The sequence below is a fragment of the Rosa rugosa genome, chromosome 6, assembly GCF_958449725.1.
Source record: "Rosa rugosa chromosome 6, drRosRugo1.1, whole genome shotgun sequence".
NCBI classification, from domain to species: Eukaryota; Viridiplantae; Streptophyta; class Magnoliopsida; order Rosales; family Rosaceae; genus Rosa; species Rosa rugosa.
The window spans coordinates 2,777,756-2,804,159 of NC_084825.1; the positions used below are offsets into that span (position 1 = coordinate 2,777,756).

Sequence of the window (26,404 nt, forward strand, 5' to 3'; positions counted from 1 at the left end):
AAGGGCCGGGCCGGGCCTTTTCCTGTTTACACTTTTTAACTCAAACTCTCAAAGTGAAATCTAAACAAGGAATAACATCAAATTTGAATAACTGAAATCACTGAATGTCTTCAATATTGTAGTCTGAAATCTGTTAGAACTACACTAGTCTAATGCTGTAAATCTATCTCAGTAAGAGCACATGTAAACAATGTTATATACGTGAACTTTATTTAGGATTGCAATAGTAAACGCATAGTATATTAGGATTGCAGAAACATATCTATCCTAATATATATAGATGAACTATTTAGGAGTGGTATACTAGTCGCATCCTAATATAGGACTGAAACTTCATATCTCTCCTGATATCTGCAATGTATATAAACTGTACAGTATGTAAAGGAGTCTTACACGATGCACTTGAACCATTCATCTTAGTCTTCTCCTGATTCCACCTCCAGTATTCTCTTAGTATGATGGGACTAATTTATGAGAACTGATTGTGTATCAGAAGGGACCAAAACGTTATATATAGCAATGTAATAACAGTTTCTTCCATCAAGAAACTGCCATCACCCTTTAACTGCTATTTCAAATATATAACTTCTTGCAACTGTCCTAATTTGATTTTAAATCAATCCAAACAGATTAGGATAAGTGCTTAAACTTATTTTAAATACAAACTCTAACAAATACGTTTACTTAAGTGTATATGCTGTACATACAAGGTTTCTATGTAATGTCTTGTTCATCAGGTTTTCTAACAATCTCCCACTAAACTTGACATTGCTTAGAAATTGATATGTGCATATACATGTATCAGTTAGCTAAATTGTGCACATTCAGTTTGTATTCCCTGTCTGTTCCAAATTCTGTCAATCATGTTTGCTGTAAAGAATCATAGAACAACACAATGAATCAGAGAAAACATTAGTGTTCCATAATCACATTGCAGCAACCAAAATCACATGAATCATCCTTATTACAGCTGCACTGTAATCAAGCTTAAATTATCATACCATATATGATATAAGCATGCATAATGTCCTACCAAAATTTCTAATCATATAGAACTGAAGCAAATTATATTTCACTCGCCTAATATCATGAATTTGCATATTTGCTGTTTATAAACAACAATCTGAAATTGTACAACTCAATCATGCAAATACACAATGAAGTGAAAACTCAAGAATGTAATAATACTTAACTGATCATTATCTGAAAATCCATAAATAATAATACACAGCAACGAGTGAGATACCCTCAGACTTCATCAGGATTGAAACTGTCCAACACTCCCATATTTTTGGTGTGTCTAATAAAATCAGAAACTGCCAAGGCTTTTGTCAAAGGATCAGCCAATTGATCTTTAGTTCCAATCTTCACTACCTTTATCTCCTCATCTCTGACACTTTCTCTCACTGCAAAGTATTTCACATCAATGTTCTTAGAACCTGAAGACCTTTTATTATTCTTTGAAAAGAATACTGCAGATGCATTATCACAGTAGATTGTTATAGGCCTTGACACAGATTCTACAATCTTTAAGTGAGCAATGAAATTCTTCAACCATGGTGCATGCCCAGTAGCTTCAAAGATGGCTATATATTCAGCCTGAAAGGTTGAAGTTGCTGTCAGAGTTTGTTTAGCTGTTTTCCATGAAATTGCTCCTCCAGCCATAACAAATATATAACCTGATGTCGATTTCAAGTCATCTGAATCTGACTTGTACGATGCATCAGTATAAGCTTCCACTTCAAGTTCTTGATCTTCAATTCTTCTGTAAACCAACATGTGACTTTTGGTTTTCTTCAAATACCTCAATACTTTCTTACCAGCCACCCAATGTGCATGACCTGCACTTGACTGATATCTTGATAACATATTCACAGCAAAGGATATATCTGGCCTTGTACACACTTGAGCATACATCAAACTCCCAACCAATCTAGCATATGGCATGTTCTGCATATTCTTCCTCTCTAATGCATTCTTAGGACATTGACCTTTATGCAACTTGTCTCCTTTTGACATTGGTGACTCCCCTAAATTACAATTCTGCATCCCAAATCTCTGAAGTATTTTATCAACATAATTCTTTTGAGACAAGCCTAAGGCATACTGTTTTCTATCTCTTGTTATCTCAATCCCAAGAACATAATGAGCCTCTCCCATATCCTTCATATCAAACTGATTTAAAAGAAAACCCTTTGTTTCTTTTAATAGGCAAACACTACTACTAGCAAGCAAGATATCATCAACATACAAAATCAACAATATAAAGTCACTCCCACTGGTCTTCAAGTAAATGCACTCATCCAGTTTATTTTCCAGAAAACCAAATTGCGTGATTACTTTGTCAAACTTCAAGTACCATTGTCTTGAAGCCTGTTTAAGACCATATATTGACTTTCTAAGTTTGCATACCTTGCTGTCATCTTCTACAAAACCCTCAGGTTGCAGCATGTATATTTCTTCATATAGATCACCATTCAAAAATGCAGTCTTCACATCCATCTGATGTAGTTCCAGATCATAATGTGCTACAAGAGCCATGATGACTCTAAATGCATCTTTTGTTGAGACCGGAGAGAAAGTCTCATTGTAGTCTATGCCTTCCTTTTGATTATACCCTTTTGCAACTAGTCTGGCCTTATACCTCTCAATATTCCCATCTGCATTTCTTTTAGTTTTAAAAACCCACTTACAACCAATGGGCTTAAAATCATGAGGCTTGTCCACTAAGATCCACACTCCATTCTGCGACATGCTTTGCAACTCATCTTCCATTGCTAATTTCCACTTCTCACTATTTGAGGATTGCATGGCCTCCTCAACTGAAATTGGATCACCTTCATCTCCCAAATCAGTTTCCTCAATAGTCAAATATAATTTGTATACATCTGGTATGGCAGATTTCTTTTCTCTTGCAGATCTTCTCAAGGTTACAGGCTGTGATGCTTCTGCAATTTCTGTGGTCTGCATTGCAACTCTGCATTCAGCTTGCTCATTATGTTGTGTTGGCATTGTATCATCTGCAATTGGCTCACTTGGTTCACCTGTGATAGTGTTGACATGATCCACAACATCTGCACTTGCTTGTTGTGTTACATTTTCACCCTCTGCACTTGCTGGAACAAGATTCAACGACACTGAGTTGTCTAGGACTGAAGTATTACTACAGTCCTGATCTAGGACTATTGTATTGCTGTGATCCTGATCTAGGATTGATGTATTGCTGCAGTCCTGATCTAGGATGCGAATGTTACTGCAATCCTGATAGACAAACCATTTCTCCATGTCGTCTTCTGCCTGTGATGAACTTTTATCCATATCTAAATCATTCCTTGCACTGTTATCAAACACCTCATCATAGAATGCAGCTCTGTGAGATTCCATTATTCTTGTTCCCTTTCCAGGACAATAGAACTTGTATCCTTTAGACTTCTCAGAATAGCCAATGAAAAATGCACTGACTGATTGAGAATCCAACTTTCCATCTGCATTGCTGTGAATTCTAGCCTCTGCTTTACATCCCCACACATGAAAATGATTCAGACTGGGTTTATATCGACACCACAACTCAAATGGAATTTTGTGAACTGCTTTGGTTGGAACTCTGTTACAAATATAATTTGCAGTCTTTAAGGCTTCTCCCCACAGAAATTTTGGAAGTCCAGACCTGAGTATCATGCATCTAACCATGCTCATGAGAGTTCTATTTCTTCTTTCTGAAACTCCATTTTGTTGAGGATTGTATGGAGTTGTATACTGAGCAACTATCCCATATTCTTGCAAAAATAAAGCAAACGGGCCTTTATGTTGCCCTTGTTCTGTATACCTTCCAAAATACTCACCACCTCTGTCAGACCTGACAACTTTGATAACCCTGCCTGTTTGTTTCTCAACCTCAGTTTTATAAATCTTGAAGGTTTCCAAAGCTTGTGATTTTTCAGAAATAAGGTAAACATAACAAAACCTAGAAAAATCATCTATGAAAGTTATAAAATAACAATTTCCACAGATTGTGTTAACAGGAAAAGGACCACAGACATCAGTATGGACTAAATCAAGCAAATTTTCACTCCTTTTTGAACCAAAACTCCTAGAATTAGTCAATTTACCCTTTAGACAATCTACACAGGTTCCAAAATCTTCAAAACTCAAGGCTGGTAAGATCCCTTGTTTAACAAGTTCTCTTAACCTTTCTTTAGAAATGTGGCCAAGTCTTTTATGCCACAAAAAGGATGAAGAATCACTGAATTTTCTTTTGAAACCAGATGCTTTATCTAAGGAGAAAATATTCTTGCTGTCATTTTTACCAGAAAACACAGTTTCACAATTGACAAGCCAATACCCATTTAAAATATTTGCTTCACCAAAACACACAGAGTTATAATAAAGCAACATTAATTTATTATCACTAGAGAAACTATAACCATTGTTAGCAACAAATTGAGAACCTGATATGAGGTTTCTCTTTATACTAGGAATACAATACACATTATTTAGTTCTAATACATAATTATTCCTAAACAACAACTTGACAACTCCTATAGCCTTCACAGCTACTCTTTGACCATTTCGAGAACACACCCTTGTTTCATTCTTATTTGGGATTGTTATCCTTGATAATCCCTGTAAAGAATTCACAACATGAATGGGTGAGCCAGTGTCAAACCACCAAGAGTTATCATGAACAAAATCATTTGACTCAACACTAAAAACAGGTTTTGAAAGAAAAGCACCTCTTTTAGTTAGCCAAACTTTGAAACCCTCACAATCTTTCTTAAAGTGTCCAGGTTTCTTGCAGAAGAAACACTTCAGGTCACCTGCAGGTTTATTTTTAAACTTAATGTTGTTAGACCTCACAGCAGATGTTGAAGTACCAGTTGAAGTGCTTCCTTTGTAGTTGTTGTTGCCAAACCTCTTCTTCTTGAACTTTGAGTGGGACATGAGATTCACTGACACTTCTTTTCCCTTCTTTTTAATTTCATCCTCAACTTCCACACAAAGGGAAATCAGTTCATTCACACTCCACATTTCCTTTTGAGTTTTGTAAAGTGTTTTCAGTTGATCATACTCATCCGGTAGTGATTCCAGCAACAAATAAACAAGGAATGGATCTTCAATAGCCATGTTTAGTCCTCTGAGTTTTCCAGCAATGTCAGAACCCTTCAATATATATTCTCTAACACTCCCTTTTCCATTGAACTGCAACCTCGTGAGAGATTTCATAAGCTTTCCAGTTTCTGCTTTGTTGGAAACCTTGTATTTTTCTGCAATGGAATTGAAGAACACTTTTGCAAACTCTGAGTCTGGAATACCTCCTATCACATTCTCAGTTATGCTCTTCTTGATCATGATCAGTGCCATCTTATTGTGCTTGTACCACTTCTCATATTTTTCTTTGCTTTCCTTGCTTGCAGTTGCGGGCAATGCTTCTGGTGGATCTTCTTTCAAAACATGATCATAGTCTAGAACTCCCAGATTCAATTCAATGTCACTCTTCCATTTCTTGAAATTTGAGCCATTCAGCAACTCAATCTGACTTATGATCATTGGAAAGTGCATTGCTGTATATGAAATTGATCAGTCAAAATCTTCTAGTGTATCATGATACTAGAATAATCTGAATGTCCCAAAACAAATGAAATTCATATATGAATGTCATTTAACTGAAACTCTATGTATATGCAGACAAATGAAACTTTTCTATTTTCAAGACTTGACATCCTTTGTGGAGTACTCATCTCTAATAGTTTCTGAATGTTCATCTATCTAAAATATACAAGACTATGAAACCAAATGTTTGATGTAGATCTCTTTGGAAATCATACTCAAATTTAATTTTAAGTCTCATAATCTCATTCTGATGAAACTGAATACAATGTAATTGCTATATATTGGCCACTTTGACAGCACTTTATTATGCAACATATAATTGAATTCATACTAAATATTTCATCAGCATATTAGATCCTTTGGAATGTTCATTCATGGGACCACTTTGGCAGCACACAACATGATGAATTTCTCAATGAATCAAATATCATAACTTGAAACATGCATATACATCAATCACTATTTATCAGACATGAATTATATATGTAGATAACTGTATGCGGATTACAACAAAATTCCCAGAAATCGTTTCAAAACAAATTTGTTGAAGTAGCAATAACATGTAACTCATCTAAGCATAGATTGCTCTGATACCAATTGTTAGAACTACACTAGTCTAATGCTGTAAATCTATCTCAGTAAGAGCACATGTAAACAATGTTATATACGTGAACTTTATTTAGGATTGCAATAGTAAACGCATAGTATATTAGGATTGCAGAAACATATCTATCCTAATATATATAGATGAACTATTTAGGAGTGGTATACTAGTCGCATCCTAATATAGGACTGAAACTTCATATCTCTCCTGATATCTGCAATGTATATAAACTGTACAGTATGTAAAGGAGTCTTACACGATGCACTTGAACCATTCATCTTAGTCTTCTCCTGATTCCACCTCCAGTATTCTCTTAGTATGATGGGACTAATTTATGAGAACAGATTGTGTATCAGAAGGGACCAAAACGTTATATATAGCAATGTAATAACAGTTTCTTCCATCAAGAAACTGCCATCACCCTTTAACTGCTATTTCAAATATATAACTTCTTGCAACTGTCCTAATTTGATTTTAAATCAATCCAAACAGATTAGGATAAGTGCTTAAACTTATTTTAAATACAAACTCTAACAAATACGTTTACTTAAGTGTATATGCTGTACATACAAGGTTTCTATGTAATGTCTTGTTCATCAGGTTTTCTAACAAAATCTCCATATCATCAATTACAATATTACAAAAACTAAAGTTACTAAATGATGTAGCCTACATCAGTCCAAGAAAAAAAATAGTAGGAAAGGTGCATTCTTGAAGACTTCCGTGGTCAAGATCCAATAATCCTCTCTTCCCATGAGTCTGTTAAAACACAATACAAAAATATGTTAAAAAACAATACATTAAACCATCTACAACAAACCATCATTACTTATGCACATAAACCCATCTATAAGAACCGTAATGTGCAGTTCAAAACAATACACCAACCTCTACTCAATATTTGTGATTGACTCGTTCGCAGCTGAGTTTGATTGAGCACGTTCAAGGGCAAGCATCCATTCCGGTCTTGCTAACTGTGCATTTTGTATCTCTTCAGCTCACTGCTCATCTTGCTCCCTGTCTTGCTGTCTAGCTTCTGCCAGCCTCCAATCTTTTACACAAATCAATGCTTCAATTGTGTTTGGGCTCAAACTTGCTCTCTTCTCCGATACGACTCTCCCCCCCCCCCCCGGCACTAAAAGCTGATTCTGATGCTACCGTTGAAGCTGGAACGGACAGTAGGTCACGAGCTATCACAGATAGGACAGGATACACTTCTTCATGAGATCTCCACCAACCTAAAAGGTTAAATTCCTATCCATCAGCAATTTCAAGTGGAGGCATATCAATATAATATTGTAAATCAGAATTTGATGAAGAGCTGGAAGTAGAACTTGCTGTCTTAGCCTTTTTTAAGACCTCCTCAGCAAAGTCCTCATCTTCATCAATAGGTAAAACCAGAAAATCAGAAGAAGATACAGGTAATTGAGAGGTTATACTAGAGGTTGGAACCGAAGGCACTATATTTTCCTTGTACAGATCATGTAATTCAACTAATTGATGCTTTAGAGAAGATATAGTAGTTTTGATTTCCCAATCCTCAACATTCATACTTTTCATCCATTGACCAATTGCAAAAAACTTATACCTAGGATCCATAGCAGCAGCAAGACAAAATACAGTAGGAAATGCTTTCCAATACTTAGCAAATTTTGCCTTCATGACAGTCAAAGCAGCAGCAATTACAACATATCGAGAATATTTATTAAAAGCTGCATTAATACTTACTAAGCAAGGAATAACACGACATGATGTAGGATAATACACACCACACAAGTTTTTTGTTGAAGAATCAAAATTTTTTAAAAAACGACACACAATTGTAGCTATTAACCAATCTTCATCAGTGGGAGGTACTAAAGTGGAATGACGAGTAGATTGGTTTAGCTTTTGAACATATCGATTCAAAACTAACTTATACCTTTCAGCAAAATGCAACAGATCATATGTGGAATTCCACCTATCAGGAACATCATTATCGATATTCCTCTTTGGCATATTCAAGTCATTACAACAATTAACCCATAACTCATGCCTCTTAATAGATGAATTCATGCTACGAACAATATTTGTGATTTTTTCAATTGATGGAGATAACAAAGTCAAACCATCTTGAACAATTAAATTTAAAATATGAGCACTACATCGCACACGAAATATCTTCTTAAAGGCAGAATTCAGCATAAGAAACTCAGGGAGTAATTCAGCGATAACATCATTATTGGTGGCATTATCTAAAGATATTGAAAGAATTTTTCTATGAATGCGCCAACAAATCAGCTCCTCATTTATGTGATTAGCAAGTGATTCACCAGTGTGTGGGTACTCTATCATTTTAAAAGTAATAATTCTCTTATTCAAATTCCAATTTTTATCAATAAAATGGGCAGTAAGACACATATATCCCATCTTTTGACGCGATGACCAGCAATCAGAAGTCAAACAAATTTTTCCTTGAAAACTTTCAAACAATTTCAGCAACTCTTTTTTTCCTTCAACAAAAAACTTCATGACATCCCTTTTGCAAGTAGAAGCTGACGTTCCCACAAATTGAGGACAAAATGCTCTTTGTATCAGTCCCTTAAAATCATGTTTGTCTACAAATGTAAAAGGTTGTTCAGCCCTAATGACATAGTCTACAACTTCCTTTCTAGCAACATCCTTGTCATAAGACCAATTAAACACATTCCCACTAGAATCTGATCCTAATTGCATTTGAGTCCTAATATCAACTGATTGACTACTAATATGACCCTCCCAATGCCTACGTAAATGGCTAGTGCCATAACTTCCTCCACGTACCATCAATTGAGAGCAAATACTACATTTAGCATATTTCACAGCAACATTACCCTCAGTGATTTCAACCTTTTCATAGAAGTTCCAAACAGTTTCCTTTTTATCTATTTGCTTTCTTTGTAAAGGAGGTTTTTCAGAAGTTTGTTGATTAGGTAAAGGAGGTTGTGAATTTGTTGGGTCTATGGAAGCAACATTTATAGGACTAGTTACTGATTCAACCATTTCCTCCATCACACTCGGGAGAAATCTTAAGTTAACAAAACGACACTAAGTGGAACAACAATACAACTAGACGTCTAGACTCACACACAATACAGCAACAAGTGCACTGAACTATAGAAAGGTTTAGAGTTTACTGGAAGCTTTTATAACAAATTGAAGAGACACTCGAAAGCTTGAACAGAATACACAAAGCCCTCCCCCTCCTCCTTGCAAGTCTGCTAGTGCTCCATCTGTTCCACTGTAAAACACACACACACAAAAAACTTGATAAGGATACTGAATACTAAATTGTAATCAAGAGAAAAATAGGTTAATTGAAAATACTGATACTCTTACCAGTAGTTCAGAGCTGGATACTAAATTGATGTTTATGTTTGGAATATCAAAATAGGTTGACGTCTATGTTTATTTATAGAGATCAGACAAGAAAAAGAGGATTACAACGGCCATATTCTGTCTAACGGTAACTTAATATATTTTTTTTTAGAATAACGGTAACTTAATATTTGGGGGTGTGTGAACAACGGTCAAAAAAATCTCTATATAGACTAACCCACTGAACCACTCCATACAAATTGGCTACTAATTCATTTTTCAACCACCAAATATAAAGAAATTTGCACGGAACAGAAAAAAGAATAAACGCTAAACTCACCATATTAAGTCTTATTCCGTTGCCGGCATCTGAGAGGTAAACCCAACCACAAAGTCTTCTTCTTAAAATATGGGAGTCTTCTTCTTCCGTCTCTCTCTCTCTCTCAACCCAAACAGAAAACCAGAAAACACCAACAAGTAGGTCATCAAATTTGAACCGTAACTAGAAAAATTCTCTGTAAAACCAAAGGAAATGTTAAATTGAGTAGCTAATTGGCGTACCTAGACAAACAATCGGGTTATTTCACTACCCACAGTTGTAAAACTCGAAAGCTTCAGTCTTTATTCTCCAATCTCCATCATCATGCTACCCAGAAGCAAAAGCTTCAGTCTTTATTCTCGAATCAGTCGAATGCTTGGGTTTTATATTGGTAAAGGCGTCGGGGAAGGGCGGCGATTGGGTCTCGGGATCGGCGGAGGGCGGTGACTGGGCCTCGGAGTCGGCGGAGGGTGGTGACTGGGCCTCAGAGTCGGGGAAGGGCTGCGACGGGTTGGACTGTAGGCGGAGGAGGATAGCCTTAGGGGTCGGGGAAGGAGGATGGGTCTCGAGGTCTGCGACGGGCAGCGACGGGTTGAACTGTAGGAGTAGGAGGAGGATGAGGGGTTTACAGATCAGAGAAGGAGGATAGGTCTCGGGATTGGCGAAGGAGGATGGGTCTCGAGGTCTGCGACGGATTGGAGTGCAGGCGGAGGAGGAGGGCTTTACGGATCGGAGAAGGAGGATGGGTTTCCAGATCGGCGAAGGGCGGCGACGGATCGGACTGCACCGTCGCCTACCTCTCTCTCTCTCTCAAATGGATAAGATATGGCTGATATGCGAATTGGGAAGTGTTTAGGACTTTAGGTCGAGTGACTCTAGTCAATGACCTAGTTGACAACACTTTGGGCTTTGGGTTCAGTCTAGGCAAAACGGGCCTCATAAATCAATTGGGTTTGGCCATTTAGGACAGAAGACAGAATATTACTCATTCTCTAAAATAGCAGATTTCTTATTTCCTTTCTATGTAAATATGTAATAGAGAAAATAAATATAAATAAAATATAAATTTTAGGGTTGGGCCGGGCCGGGCTTGGCCCTTACCGGCTCAATCGGGCCGGGCCGCAGGGTAGGGCCGGGCTTCACTTGCATAATCCATACCCTACCCTATTTTAAAAAGGGTTGGGCCGGCCCGCCCTAATGCAAGGGCCGGATCGGGCTTTGGCCCTACGGGCCGGGCGGGCTTAGGGTAGGTTTAGGGCTGAAGGGCCAAATGGTGAGGCCTAGGTAATGTTGCAACATTAATGAGTTTAGCACAAACAGACATAAAGCTCAGTGGGTGAATAAATGTAGTACTTATACTTAAATATAGCACAAACAGAGCACTTGCTGTGTTGGGTGTGCTTGTATTCATAGCAGCAGCCCTTGTCGGTCTTCTACATTGCTCCCAGTTTGGTTGTCCAACCAGATACACATAAGACGATCACAGTGTTTAATTGCAAAGAACCACTCAAGTTCGTAGATATAAACAATGCTGAAATCAAAATAAGATGTGGGTTAGGTCCTTGCTTAGAAGGGTCTAATGTGACCACTGAAACTACCCAACTCAAGAAAACAAAAGCTTCAAGAATTTAACAACACAACTGGTGCAAGGTTAGTTTTGATACATAAGGACAACTGGACCATAGTAGGAGCACACTATTCAACTTCATTCAACTACTCAAAGTTATAGAACAGAAGAACTACATGCATACTTAACTTGAACACCCAGCCCGGTTCTGGCCCAGGGCCCAAATATTGAGGTAGTAGATGAAAAAAAAAAAAAAAAACTGAGCTGTAGTTTATTACCAAAAAACAAAAGAAATCAAAGTTTAATCATATTTTGCATTGATGACCCCCCATGGGCAATTATTTAGAATATATTAAAGGTCATGCAACTAGACAAAAGAATTCTTCAGCAGCATGCCCATTCTTGAGAGTTGAGACGTGTGGGAAGTGGGAACATATAGGGGTTGCTGCACACTGACAACAGCATGCCATTCTCGAGCAGTTCACTTGTGGAGCTGCTGCTACTCGACCAAAAAAAAAAAAAAAGGAAGACAGCATGGGGTTAATGAAAGAGAATAAGCGAGAATAGCTGGGTTGCCTGGGTTACCGTTACTCCTAACACTCTCTTCGGCAGATTCTTCTCTACTTCCTCTCAAATCTCAATTCACAACTCCCAAGTCTCATTTTGGTGTCATTGGTGTGAAAGTGAAACTGTGAACAAAGACTCAAGGAGGGACCGGGGGAGGTTTGCCTAGAGCCGTAGACAGCGACACAGCATATTAGACTTCTCAGTTCTCATATCCAGGTTATATTATTCGATTGATATTTGTCCTTTTATTTTTTGTTAGAGTAATGTTTCCTAAGAAATATGCTTTTGGTAGTGAAAAAAGAAAAAGAAAAAACAGCAAGAAGATTTTATAAGCTCCCAAAGAGGTTCTTTAGATAAGTTTTTTAAGAAAAGAGGTGATTCTTTGGAAAATCAAGGTGAAAATGAGGTAACCGAAGGCGAAGGAGTTGAAGATATAGGTGAGAACGAAAATGAGGTAACTGAAAGAGTTGAAGATATAGGTGAAAATGAAAATGAGGTAACCGAAGGAGTTGAAGATATAGGTGAAAATGAAAATGATAAAACAAAAAAATATGGAGAAGCTGGTATAAGCGATTGTGGTGTTCCACACATCCTTGCCTAATGCATGCCTTCTCAAGCGATGTTGCATTGTACAAGTAATGCTCGTTGAAAAAGTCACCATCATAAACAAAATCTGTCAAGTTAGGTCCGAAAACCGCGATCCGGCAGCCATGAGCATTAGTATAACCGAAGTGCACACGTTTGAATATAGTCAGTCTCAAGAGCTTGGGTGCACAGATATTGATAAGCTGGAAATCCGACCAACGGCAGTCATTGAGGGTTAAATCTTCAAGCACCGGGCAACTAGAAAACAACTGGTTCGTCGAGTGCTCATTTAAGAATCGAACATTTCTAAGACTCAATGTTTTGAGATTTGAAAAATAACAGATAATCATGATTAAAATAGTACGAGCACAACTAATGCATAGAGAAAATTGTATGGTTATATCACCATCATTATAACAGCGTAATTAAAAATAAGCATATTCCAAGACATACACCATCATTGTCAAACAAGTTAAAGGTCGAATTCAGAAAATCGATTGCTTCATTTATCAGCTCCATGCTCTGCATGCACACATGACAACGAAGTTCACATCAACATCAACATCAACTAGCTTACAAAATGTAAAGAGAAAAAAGGTGGGATATATTTAAAAATACCTATTAGAATAAAAGAACTTCACAAAAATGATGCACTTAAGCTGGCATGATAATGGCACATCACATAAGGGCATAAGTTCAAACACCTGAATGAAGTTGGGAGCCAATCTATTATTCAAGATCAGGCTCAGTCTTGTGCCCTCAAGGTCCAGTTTAAAGTGATGCTTATTTGTACACTTCTACCATGTTTATCTTAAGAATCATTGTTTAGGCAATGCACGCACACACATATAATAGCTGGAGGATTTAGCTCTGAGCGTCTGAGTCAATTCAAAATCAAAATAAAGCGTACTTAATTAGTAGGGACTCTAGCACTCACTCAACAACTCTGACCAAACTTAAAAGGTCTTAAGTGTACAAGTAAACATGCTAGGTTACTAAATTCTTGAAAACGATTACTCAAAACGCGATGAATCTCCTATTTCAGTTTTGAAAATATCAGCACTGAATAAAAGCATGTACGTCGACACCATTAGAACATAATAAAAATAGTAACTCAATGAAAGCTTACCTGGTCAGGAGTCCGTTTTGGGAGAGATGGAATTAGTTCTTCTGAAAGTCGTATATCGTTGTTATAGCCAAACTTCCTGAGTACAGTCCAAGTTGTCTCTAGACGTCCCTTCTCTATAAATAGTGCATGCAGGAAGAGGAATCCTGTCAGTGTAAGCCCTTCTAGAGACATTTATGAGTACTTATCGCAAACATACATAAAGCTCAGTGGGTGAATAAATGTAGTACTTATCCTTAAATATAGCACAAACAGAGCACCTTGCTGTGTCGGGTGTGCTTGTATTCATAGCAGCAGCCCTTGTCAGTCTTCTACATTGCTCCCAGTTTGGTTCTCCAACCAGATAAACATAAGACGATCACAATGTTTAATTGCAAAGAACCACTCAAGTTCGTAGATATAAACAATGCTGAAATCAAAATAGGATGTGGGTTAGGACCTTGCTTAGAAGGGTCTAATGTGACCACTGAAAATACCCAACTCAAGAAAACAAAAGATTCAAGAATTTAACAACACAACTGGTGCAAGGTTAGTTTTGATACATAAGGACAAATGGACCATAATTGTCACGCCCCGAATTTTGAATAATCAATTCAAATCCGAAACATGAATAATAACAAATTACAACTAACATCCTGAATTTTTTTCTCACAAACAACCACACTTCACAACTCTCAAATTTACAATAACCCAAATCCTCAAGTTATTTATTACAGCACACTCCCACCAAATCAAATTGTAAGGCTCAAATGAGCTTAACTCGCCTCACTATTACAATTGCTGTAAAACTATAACCATTGCTCTAACCGCACGATCACCGTCCTGGTTCTCCTGTCCTGTAGGATTACCCGCTACACAATTTGAATAGTGTACCGGGAGTTGCAACAACACAAAACCCGGTAAGCTTTTTACAGCCAGTATGAGTAAACAAGAAAGAACTGTTGATTTATTAAATTACAATTCAAGTAAAATTCAACAGTATTACGTCTGCAAAGAGACATCAACCCACTCATGGAAACCACAAGGAATACATTTTCACAATCCTCAAATCACAATACACCACACTGGTCCTGTAAACACCCAACCCACATAACACCACTCTGGTCCATCCCAATAACACGTTAGAGCTCTAACTGCCTCGTTACCTCTGACACCTTGGCCTAGGGTCAAGCAACGGCAAAATACTTCGGTTAACACTATAACCGTCGCGCTTTGGACATCCCCGTCCTCAGCACCATATACTTCGGTTAATAATAAACCGTCGCACTTTGGACATCCCCGTCCTCAGTACACAACTTCGGTTAATAATAAACCGTCGCACTTTGGACATCCCCGTCCTCAGTACACAAACACTCTGGTTATCCATAACCGTCAAACTTCGGACACCTCGTCCTCAGAATCCTACATTCTCCAACTCTATACATACTCCAATGTAAATCATGAATATTAACAAGAACTCATCAATCATGATCATCACATATAAATATGATAAGTCAAATTTCAATTCATAGTATTTTAATCATCCCAATTTCCACACTCTTCAATGTCACACCATTCCACATATAATCACGTAAATATATATATACGTAATCACCCACTCAGGAATGACCACTAATACCAACTATAGTTCACACAAGAAAATCGTGAAATTCATTTTGTATAATAAAAATCATTTTACATCCCCATGGACCGTGGTTAATCAAGTCCATATGATTTTAAAACAAATATTTATTTCATAAATATTTTCACGCAATTACGACAAAATAAGGTAATTAAATTTATTCGGTTCGTAATATGAACCACGTGAGGTTTACTCACCTCTAAATTCCCGCTGCGTCTTCTTAACAGCTCAAAAACAACGATCCGAAATCGTTCACCAATCAATCCATCAACCACCTAGTCAAACACGATCTTAACTTAGAAATCATTCATAGACCACACATATACAGAAATCCAACGGTCGGATTCTAATTTAATGATGATCCAACGGTCAGATCAAATTTATATGATGATCCAACGGTCGGATCCTCACGGATCGCCCTTAGGATCATCCTCCAAAATTATCACGAAGATCCAACGGTCAGATCTTCCTGAATCGCCCTTACTAACATCTCCACAAAATTATATGAAAATCCGACGGTCGGATTCTCACGAATCGCCTTCCGAATCACTATTTCTCAAATATACGAAGATCCAACGGTCGGATCTTCGCCCGTGACCTCACAAAGTCACCGGGACAGTCATACGATCAACATATTAAAATTTGAAGTAAAACCGATGGTCTGATCTTCGTAGATCGTAAACCGAAGATAAAACGTAAAAACCGTAAATAGTAACGTAAAAACGTAAATCCACTATTTACCAACTTTTTCTAACATAACCTTGTAATATATCAAAACGCTCGTATGGATGCATAGATCATCGCCCAGATAATGAAAACTCGAAATATGGTCTGATGCGCCGCCACAAGCGGTGGTCAGTGGGCGGTCAACGCGGCGGTCAACGCCGGTCAACCACCTCAGATGGCAAAGTGACCAACTACAAACTGGTTCAAAATGAAAGGGTGGTCGACTTCCATACCTGGAGCTAAGTCTGGTTTGGCCTAGATCGTCCTAGATCAAGCTTGGAAGTCGGATTAATCCTGTGCGTCCGATCAGATTTCAGATTAAATCAGGGACGTCGAAAAAGTCAAACCATGATCTAGCGTTCTATACACAAAATCGTGATGAAAGGCTTACATGGGGATGATCAGCATGAGGAGGAGATCACAAAAATGGGAACGATCGGCCCATGCAACGCCGGAAAAGTGGTTTTCCGGCCGGGTCCGAATCAAGAGTCTGGGTGGCTTCGATCCAGCTTTTGGAGCAGCGTCTGGGCGAAGCGATGGGAGGGGACGGCTGGGCGTGGAGCGGCGATCACGGAGGAGTCCGGGTCCGGGGCTGGAGGAGGCCGGAGGGGAGAGAACCAGCCGGGTCGGGTCGAACACGACCCGCCGGGTCTGAGGGTTTCGATCGAGAGAGAGAGAGAGAGAATCCGGGGGACTATTCCGCAAAAACAGAAAAGTTTCGTCCTTAATGAAAAAAGTCAACATTTTGTTGATATTTATAGAAAATTCCCAATTTTCAAATATTCATAACTTATTCATACGAACTCCGAATATTGCGTTCCACATATGCACGAGATCGTATCGACGAGCTCTACAACTTTCATGAAGAAAGTTTTCCCAAATTCTGTACGTATAAGAAGTCACTTTTCAAGACCCCCTAAATAACGTTCGTTTTCGAAATAAAATCGTTCGAACTAATTCCACAACTCCTTCAAGCTTCGTATTCGTGCCCACGCCTACGAAATCATTTCCAAAATGTCATCGGACATTAATTTGAATTTTTCGGGTATTACAATAATAGTAGCACACTATTCAACTTCATTCAACTACTCAAAGTTATAAAACAGAAGAACTACATGCATACTTAACTTGAACACCTACAAAACCAAACTGACGAAGTACACAAAACCAGATTTATAGCAAACCAAAAATTAACTCTTAATATTCACAGTGAGAGTTACACAATTACCCATTGCACTTGCAGGAAGCCAAAACAAACCCAGACACAAAGTCGTCCTCTTCTCCGTCGATCAATTATGGGTCTCCTGTAAATTCAACCAAAATCAATTCTCATGCTAAATTCAAAGGGGGAAACTAATTACTACCCAACAGAAGTATAGATAGCAAAAACACTTACTAAAGGAGGTGTTCTTTGCCGAGACTCCGACGAACCTATCCCTGCACGCGGTGAAAGCTGAGAAGGGATTTGATTCCGGGGATCAATAAGAAGGAGCTTTGTGTCATCAAAAAAATGAGGAGGAGCTTTGAGACGATTGATGAAGTAATGAGCGAGGAGAGAGTGAAGAAAAAGGTCGCAGGTGATCGATAAGGCCTTTATTACCCAAAACCCCAAACCAAGCACATGTGAAATTTTAGAGTATTTGAAGTTTTTAATACCTGAAACTATTGAGAAAGGTACTGTTTAGTACCTACGACTTTTTCTTACTCCAAATCATACCTGAAGTAATTGTGCTGTTACCAAATTTAGTACCTTGGTTAGCTTTTTTCTGTTAAAATCGCCCACGTGATATGTATTTTTTTGAAAAAAAAAAACTCCAAATAGTACCATTGTGAGTAAAAAAAAATTTATAGGTACCAAAAAAAATATATTTTGCAATAGTTTGGGTATCATTTGAAATTTTTTTTTAAAAAAGTACATGTCACGTAGGCAACTTTAACAAAAAAGTTCATGGAGATACTATATTTGGTAACGGTGCAATAGTTCAGGTACCATTTGGGTAAAAAAAATTCGTAGGTGCCAAAAAATACCTTTCGCCGTAATTTGGATACCATTTGAAGTTTTTACATGAAATTTTATTACCACAAACCCTCAGCCTCAATTCAACTGTCTCTCTCCCTCTATCACCCTCGCTGTCTCTCTGTGGAGCAAACGCAAGCAGCAAAGAACGCAAATAGCTAGAGGGACAATCCCGTAAAGAGCACGTAGAGCCAAGGGCAGAATACATCATGTCTGGATTTTAGTATAGTTGTAATTTCTTAGTTGATATATATATATATATATTATAATTAAATTAGGGTGTCAATCCATTAATAGGTAGAATGAGGCAAATATTACACAATAACCCGTCCTATGAAGGGCCTGACAGAAATAAGCTATTGTAAGAGCACCAAAACTAGAACCCTACCTAACTCAATATCAACTAAGAGACCATGTAGTTTTGGGGCTTTTAGCAATAGCTTATTTCTCAAACTAGAGCAGAGCTACGAACCTAGTAGAAAAAAAAAAAAAAAAAAAAAAAAAAAAAAAACCCTAAGGCCTCCGTCACTCTGTGCGCTACCACCAAAGCCGGAAGCCTTCTATGGCAACACCTTCCTCTGAAATGCTTCAAGAAAATGTTCTAGTATAGAACTGCAGAGGGATTATCAACATAGAAACACAACGAGCCCTCATTCATGCGAGAAAACCAGGAAAACCAAGCCTCATATTTCTCTCTGAAATCCTAGCACAGAAAGCCCTGATTGACTCGCTTACGTGAAGATTAGGGTTTGTAGGTGGTTTCTGCATACCTCATGAAGATGGTTCTCAGGGTCTTTCCCTCTTCTAGAATGATGAAACCAAGGTGGATCTTCATGCCTATTCTGCAAACCACATTGATGTTGTGACTGTAAGCCTGGAATGGAATTATGGTGCTTCATAGGTGTGTATGACGTCGCTGCAAGAGGAGGTAGAGACAAAACATGGAATCTCACTAAAAGCCTAGTTGCACATGATTGCTCATTACCTTGGTTGATGGCGGGATTTTATCGAGGTCATGTGCTGTGAAGACAAGTCTGGTGGTCCTCCCAGAGTTGCTGCAACAATGGCGAAGTCCAGAATTGCCATGTCACGGTGTGGCTTCATTGACATAGGCTTTGTGGGAAAAAGATACACATGGTTCAATAGATACACTAAAGAACAACTAGATTGAGGTGTCCAGACAACATGGCATTACAAATTTCCATTTAGTAAGGTTATCACCTTGAGCCCTTCTGAATCTGACACTGTCTGCTATGGATTAAGGCAAGGCTTGAAAGATTGCTGCTACGCAAACAAGTACGAAGATTTCGCTTTGAAGAATGTTGGTTTGGGATAGAAGAATGCAATACGATCATCCGAAAGGAGTGGTGTTGGGTCAGATTCCTAAACGATCATGCAAGACCTACCACTGGAATTGCTTCGCGTCAGCTAGGGCAGGAAATTGCTTGAACATGTCAAAGCTTAATGCAGTGGCACCAAGGTGATTTTGACAAGCAGAAGACTAAGATGAGAGTTATTCAGGAAAAGTTAAACAATCTCATGAGGCAGCCTTACTCTCCTTTCTTGTTTGAAGAACAAAAAGCTTTGCATGTCAGGTAAAGTCAATTACTAAAGGCAATGCTTTAAGGAAATTTGGCTAAAAGAAGGTGATCACAACGCTGCCTACTTTCACAGGAAAGCAAGCAATATGAGGGTCGAAATACTATCAAGGGTTTAACAGATGATCATGGAAATTGGCAAACTGGACCTCATGAAATACAACGTCGACTGTTACTATTATACTTTCAACAGATTTCACCACTGTAGGCATTGACAATGATGCTTTGCAAGAAGTCATCGAGGCCACTCCTTATAAGGTTACAAATGATATGAATGTAGACCTGTTATAAAGTTACTTAAATGAGGAAATAAAAGCTGCCTTGTTCCAAATGCATCCTTCAAAAAGCCCTAGTTCAGATGGCATGTCTCCGTTCTTCTTCCAAAAGTATTGGGATGTGGTCAATCAAGATATGTGCCTTGCAATTTACTTGAAAAAGTTGAGTTGTGGCATGATTCCAATTTTGCACATTTATGCTTGATACCAAAGCTTACGGACCCAAAAGATCCAACACTCTTTCTTCTTATTGCTCTCTGCAATGTCATATGCAGAATTAGCTTGAAGGTGGTTTCCAACAAATTGAAAATATGGTTGCAAGACATAATTTCTCCCATGTAGAATGCCTACGTATACCAACTAGGTTAATCTCTGACAACACTTTGATGGAAAATGAGGCCGCACATTTCATGTATAAGTAAAGCTTATGAAAGATTGGAATGGCATTTTCTTCAGGCAATTTTAACAAAGCTAGGTTTTGCTCCTCAATGGATACAGATGGTTATGAATGGTGTGATGTCGATGCGATACTCTATCTTGGTACAAGGAGAACCGACTCCACCAATTGTTCCAACTTGAGAAATAAGACAAGGTACCTTGATCCTCTATCACCTTATCTTTTTATTCTCTGTAGTGAAGGTTTGTCTGCCCTAATCGCACAAGCTTTAAGCAACAATGTCATTCAAGGCCTTAAAATGTGCCCTCAAGCACCAACTATCCATCACCTCTTCTTTGCGGATGATAGCATTCATTATGGCATTGCTACAAATGAGAAGTGTGAGCAGTATAGAAGGTATGAAAGGGCGTCTAGACAAAAGGTAAATTTTCAAAAGAGTAGTGTGGTTTATAACAATAATGTATATCAAAACAGGCAGTTGGAACTGGCTTCTATTCTAGAGGTTAAATGTGTGAAAGAGCATGATAGATATTTGGGGCTCCCTGTGAGAGTTGGGAAATCAAAAACTGCAGTCTTTGAATACATTAAAGAGAAGCTCGTCGAAAAAATTGTCAGTTGGAAAGCTAAAATCCTTAGTGCTATAGGTAAAGAAACTCTAATCGAAGCTGTTACGCAAACTATGTCCCTTTGTGCTATGAATTGTTATTTACTGCCTAAAGGTTTATGTGATGACATTTATCAACTGTGTGCTTCTTTCTTTTGGGGGAATACTAATGAGATGAAGAAGAAGATCCACTGGAGAAGTTGGGAAAAATTGTGTCTTACAAAGTTAAAGGATGGCATGGGCTTTAAAAATATTTATGCTCATAATCTAGCAAGACTTGTCAAGCAAGGGTGGAGGCTTGCATCTAACCCAAACTCATTAGTTGCTAGATTGTATAAAGCTAAATGTCACCCTCATCGCTCATTTTGGGAAGCTAAATTAGGAGACTCGCCTCCCTCGTTCTCTTGGAGGAGTATTGTAATTGGAAGACCTGTGTTAAAAGCGTGTGGAGTTGCGTATTGATGATGGCACCTATGTCAGAATTTAGAATGATACTGTCAAAAATATTTGGTCCAAAAACCTGTGCAGTGTGGTTTTGAACAAGTTTCGAAGCTTATTGACATGCATGCTAGACAATGTTCCTTAGTTAATTGCATGAACACTTGGATGTATGCTATTCATTTCAGCTAATCTTAAACTTCCTTTGGCAACTATTTAAAGTGAAGCTATTTTTTAATACATTATGCGGGGAGTTGAAGACATAGTGTGAAGCATGTAAAAGCCTTTTCAGGAAGATAATTTATAAATGCATTCAAATATTATTATTATTATTTTTTATCAAACCCAAATCGGGCGGCTATCATTCATCCAAAGTCAGAAAGGGTCATTACATATCCTCCCTCTACTATCGATGGGTACGTAGATAAAGAGTTTGTGGTAGTAGCATAGTGATACATAAATTAGGTCCAATCATTTGACGGCTCCATGCTCGTAGAGGATGCCTATAGACTATTAACTACTACATAGTAAATAGGCAGAGTAAACTAGACTCGATGACGCTAACTAGAAAAACTAGAAGCATAGCTCCCTAACAAAGTAGGGAATTATTAAAATCAAAATGACTAAATTGGAAAACTAAAGGCCCAAACCCCTAGTCCAAATGAAAGGCCCAATGGGGTAGTACAGGAGGAGAAAGCCCAAACCACCAAGCCCAGTAGGATTTGGAGTCAGGCCCAAACAACATCACCCAAGTGTGTTTGCCCGTCCTGAACCAGGCGCCACCACCAGTCCGCCGTGTTTGCACCGCGCCGACCACGCCCCAACCAAGCCTCGCCGGTTTGACATAGCGAAACGACGCACCATCACACATGGGCTACCCTGCCGCGCACCGCTCCAGAGTTAGAAGACGTCGCCCGGATCCACCAGATCTTCACCGCCGCACGATCCCCCAGAACCACGCCGCCACTCCTCGTCAGAAACCACGTTGCCACCTAGACCTGAAGAGCCAACGCCGAAGTCTGCCACCGCGCACAACACAACCACACTGAGAGTTTTCGTTTGGACCTCACCACCTCCACCCGTCCAAAACCTTGAGTTTCAACTTCTATCTCCCGACCTCCCAGAGCAATTAGCAATTCCAGTCCGGCAGCAGCCCATTAGCCGCGAGGCAAACTTCCCCGACCCCAAGCGCCGCCGGACGAGCAAACTTCTCAACCAAGGGTTTTTTGGGTGCTCCTGCTTTTTAGCAGCTTGAAAAGAGTGGCGATTAAATCACTGTACAAAACAGAGTCCTTTTTATAATATTAACATTAGTATTGAAAGAACTAAGCTTTGTTACTGATAGTTCTAGGTTAAATGTGTGTCTCTTTGTATGTGACTGCCCCTTGTTTCTATTTATAAGTTGGCTGGGTAAACAGTTTTTTAAATAAAGAAAAGCCCTGTATGGTAAAAATTAGATCTGTGATTGATCCTGAAAGAAAAGCATCTTCCAGATAGATACAATTACCTCTGAATTAAATTTAAGAGAAGTTGTACTCTACTAGCGTTTAGCGAGTGCAGAATCATGAGAATTAGAAGTTAGAAAGATGCGGAGATGTGTCTGTGTGGTTTGAGTTAGTCGTAGAACCCCTATTACTTCTACATCACTACATGAACAAGTAATTGAGTAAACAAAAAGAAACGGGTATAGCAATTTGGTTTGTTGAACTGGGGAAAACTTTATTTCTGAAGATGCCATGTTATACTTGTATACCACTCCCTGCAGATGCTCGTATTAGTTTTCAGGTTGATAGCAGAAGCAGTGAGGCTGAATGAGATACTGACTGCTATAGTATTGAATCATTGGGCTTCTCTCTCCCAAGCGAGTAGAGGCCTGTTTCTGCTCAACCGAATAATAGACACTTGGCATTTCTCCTCGTTTTTTTTTTTTTTTTTCCTTCATCTTCAACCTGATGACTATCTAAGCTTCTTGATTGGTGTTACAGAGGCACCCACGTTGTAGTTTTTTCTGTAATTCTGGATTATTCCATAAGAGCTTCAACTGCTTTGCTTAGCTTACTGAAATAAACTGAGGTTTAAAATGCAGCTATTCAGGACCAATTTAAATCATTTGAAGAATTAACCAAAATAAGGGAGAGAGAATAACCAAAATAAACATATGAAACCAGAGTGTAGTTTAAACAATGTCAAAAGGGGAACAATTTGAACATCCAGCAATGTCTCAGAAACATAAGAAACAACTGAACTCCTAAGAGCAAGTGCACCGGTGCTCTTTTGCCCGGGCACCACCTCAGCATTCCATGATTTTGACTGGGCAAACTCCATTTTTCCCTTCCACCGGGCCTGTTTTGCCTGGGCATGATTTGCCTTTGTTTGACCAAGGGCAAGAAAAATGTCAAGCCCGTGCCCTTTTCTTTGCCCAGGCTTGGCCTGCTGCCACCTCGGCCCGCCACTGATCGTGGCTGACGTCACATGGGACAGCGCAGTGCATGACGCGCCAGAGAGAGGCCGTGAAGAGCACGGACCAATCACACAGCAGGAGGATATGTTTTTGTCGCGTAGCACCGGTGAAAGGGAGTGCAGCCGCCACGTGGGTTTCTACCGTTGGCTGCTTTGGGAATTTGAACCCAACGGTCAAGAAATCTGGGCCTTCCAACAAAACAGTAAAAATGGATCTGATGGCTAGGAATTAATCTGAAATGTTTTTGATTTTTTTTAAAAAAACCGATGAACAGTTTAAAAATGAACAGTACAATGAACAGTGAAACCATTGGTGAACAGTGAATATTGGGTGAACAGTAAAAAGGGTGAACAGTGTTGACCGGGCAAGAAAAACAACGGGTGTAAACCCATATCCAGTGGCAGTGAATAGTAACTTGACCGGTCGAATTCTTGACTTCTCGACTTTGCCTTTTCTTGACTACGGGTGAACTTGCTCTAAATGTAAAAGAAGTTCCACTCACAGCCAACACGCCCAAACAGGTCTTCATTATTTTATGTTAAGGTTCCTATTGAGACTTCTGTGACCCTCTCCTTTTTCGCATTTTCTGTCCACTCTGTCCGCCAAGATGATCAAGCTTCACCAATAAAAAATAGAAAGTCAGCTATACCACATTTAAGAACCAACTACCCGTTCTTGTAAGAGAAAGAGAGCGAGAGAGAGAACACGAAGCATGTGCAATGAGAGGAAGAGTAAAGACAGATTTTACAGACTCATGAAATTGAACTTAATCCCTACCAATAATATTGCTAAATATATTACCTGAGCTTCTTTGACAAGAGAGACATCACTAGAGTCCTTCGGTTCGAGAATAGAATACACAGCCTCACAGAAAACATTAAGATTTTCAAGTGTCTTCTCCATCTCTACACGCCTTTTGTACACGTTAATGTCGTCCGATTCATCAGACAAACTTTTCTCTAGCTCATCCAAACCACTCTCTGTTTCTATCAGCCGCATTTCCTTATATTTCTTATATTCATCATATTGAACTTGACTGCTGTCAAATATCTCTTTTACCTGCAAACAAAGCTTCAAGGTTCAGACTTAGAAATGCTGGTTTTCATTCGAAACATATCTGTACATGTTTAAAAATTCCTAAAGCAAATTTAGGATGAGATATTGCCGATAGAGTGACTAACGTATAAACAATTCTTATATATCAACATATCATACGGTGAAACTAGAGACAGACCGTGCCACAGTCTGAAACAAGGATAAGTCTTACATTAGATTCAGACTGCTCCACACGCTTCAAGGCCTTGTTCAGAGCCTCGAGTTCCTTTTCAGATTCAGATATTTGGATCGAATTACATAGTATTTGTGTTGTCAGGTCAGCTGCAACTTTTTCTTTTGTCTGTTCCATCAGATTAAATTTGTCAGGCCACCGCTGTTTCTCGCGCAATAGCTGCATCGTTTCCTCTTGGCATTCAATAATCTGCCGCAAGCATGCATCAGTTACTAAGTACTCAAGGGTGATGCTTATTACATATAATCAGATATAATTATAAACCTTGTTTTTAAGCTTCGAAACCTCTTCGTTCTTGCTTGACATCCTGCTCCTACCTATTTAACCACCAAAAAAACAATTAAAGGCATTAAAGGAACGAAACCATAGCCTGGACTAGATCGAAATTCCAATCGAAACCGCAAATTTAAAACGAAAAAGAGGACATCTTACTTATTAGAAGCTGATAAGAGAGACTGAAATCGGAAGTTTTGCTTTGTGCGACTGCGATGAGTTTGGGGGGTTCCTTTTGGTTTCACTGAAAAACCTAAATTGAACAAGAAACTGCTACTACGGCGCCGTTTCAATGGATATACACGACGAATACCTCGTTGTCCCTGATGGGAATTGACGCCCAGTTCTTGGCGTCTATCAGCTGATTCTCCTAAACTTGATGATATTGGGTGGGTACCAATCACTGGATTCGAGACCGCGTCGGGTTAGGAGGTGGCGGTCGCGGTGAGGAGTGTTTGGGATGGATGGGTGGCGATCAGAGGGATCGAGGAGTCCAAGGGTTTGTCGATGATGATGGTGATAAACCATATCATTCAAATGACTCAAATTCAAATTGAAGCTGTTCCTTATCTCATCCTTCTTATCTTGTATTTTTGAATTCTAGAATATTATTTGTTATGATAGAGTTGATTTCAGTTTTGATATTGTAACCATCTAGGACTTTGTAAACAACTATAAATACAATCATACTGAGCTTGACTTCTCAAGCCATTCAACACAAACTTTATTCACTTCATGGTATCAAGAGCCCTTTAGTCTCACGACCAATTTTTTTTCTTCTCTCCCGAAAATCCAAATGGCCTCCACTTCCTCCACCACTTCCTCAACCACCTCCTCCACCGTCTCCTCCACCACCTCCTCCACCATTGCTCCCATATCCTCCACCACTGCCCCTTCTGTGTCAAGCTTTATGACTATCAAGCTTGATCGCTCCAACTACGTCCTTTGGCTTGCCCAATTGGTTCCTGTCCTCCGTAGCAGAGGTCTCATGG

General features: G+C 38.9%; 1 protein-coding gene and 1 long non-coding RNA gene across 3 annotated transcripts; both read right to left on the reverse strand.

Annotated features, from left to right (window-relative positions):
* Positions 1-12,912: 12,912 nt before the first annotated feature.
* Positions 12,913-17,665, reverse strand: LOC133718879 (uncharacterized). 2 transcript variants are annotated; one of them, XR_009850634.1, is made up of 5 exons: positions 17,458-17,665; positions 17,290-17,365; positions 13,975-14,123; positions 13,718-13,830; positions 12,913-13,110 (listed from the first exon to the last, which is right to left on the reverse strand). It is a non-coding gene; the product is annotated as an uncharacterized LOC133718879 (long non-coding RNA). The 2 variants fall into 2 exon arrangements; XR_009850635.1 differs by lacking the exon at positions 12,913-13,110 and adding an exon at positions 13,173-13,466.
* A 6,468-nt stretch (positions 17,666-24,133) lies between these two features.
* Positions 24,134-25,981, reverse strand: LOC133718664 (uncharacterized). Its single transcript, XM_062145527.1, has 5 exons — positions 25,572-25,981; positions 25,404-25,456; positions 25,119-25,328; positions 24,653-24,910; positions 24,134-24,467 (listed from the first exon to the last, which is right to left on the reverse strand). Exons 2-5 carry the CDS (start codon positions 25,443-25,445, stop codon positions 24,399-24,401), a joined length of 579 nt encoding a protein of 192 aa, XP_062001511.1. The 5' UTR covers positions 25,446-25,456; positions 25,572-25,981; the 3' UTR covers positions 24,134-24,398.
* Positions 25,982-26,404: the final 423 nt, after the last annotated feature.

Coding starts and splice junctions, on each gene's coding strand:
- LOC133718664 (XM_062145527.1), bottom strand. CDS start 25,445: ATGTCAAGCAAGAACGAAGAGGTTTCGAAGCTTAAAAACAAG. Junction 24,911..25,118: donor TGGAGCAGTCTGAATCTAAT/GTAAGACTTATC, acceptor CTTTGTTTGCAG/GTAAAAGAGATATTTGACAG. Junction 24,468..24,652: donor CTCTTGTCAAAGAAGCTCAG/GTAATATATTTA, acceptor TTATTGGTGAAG/CTTGATCATCTTGGCGGACA.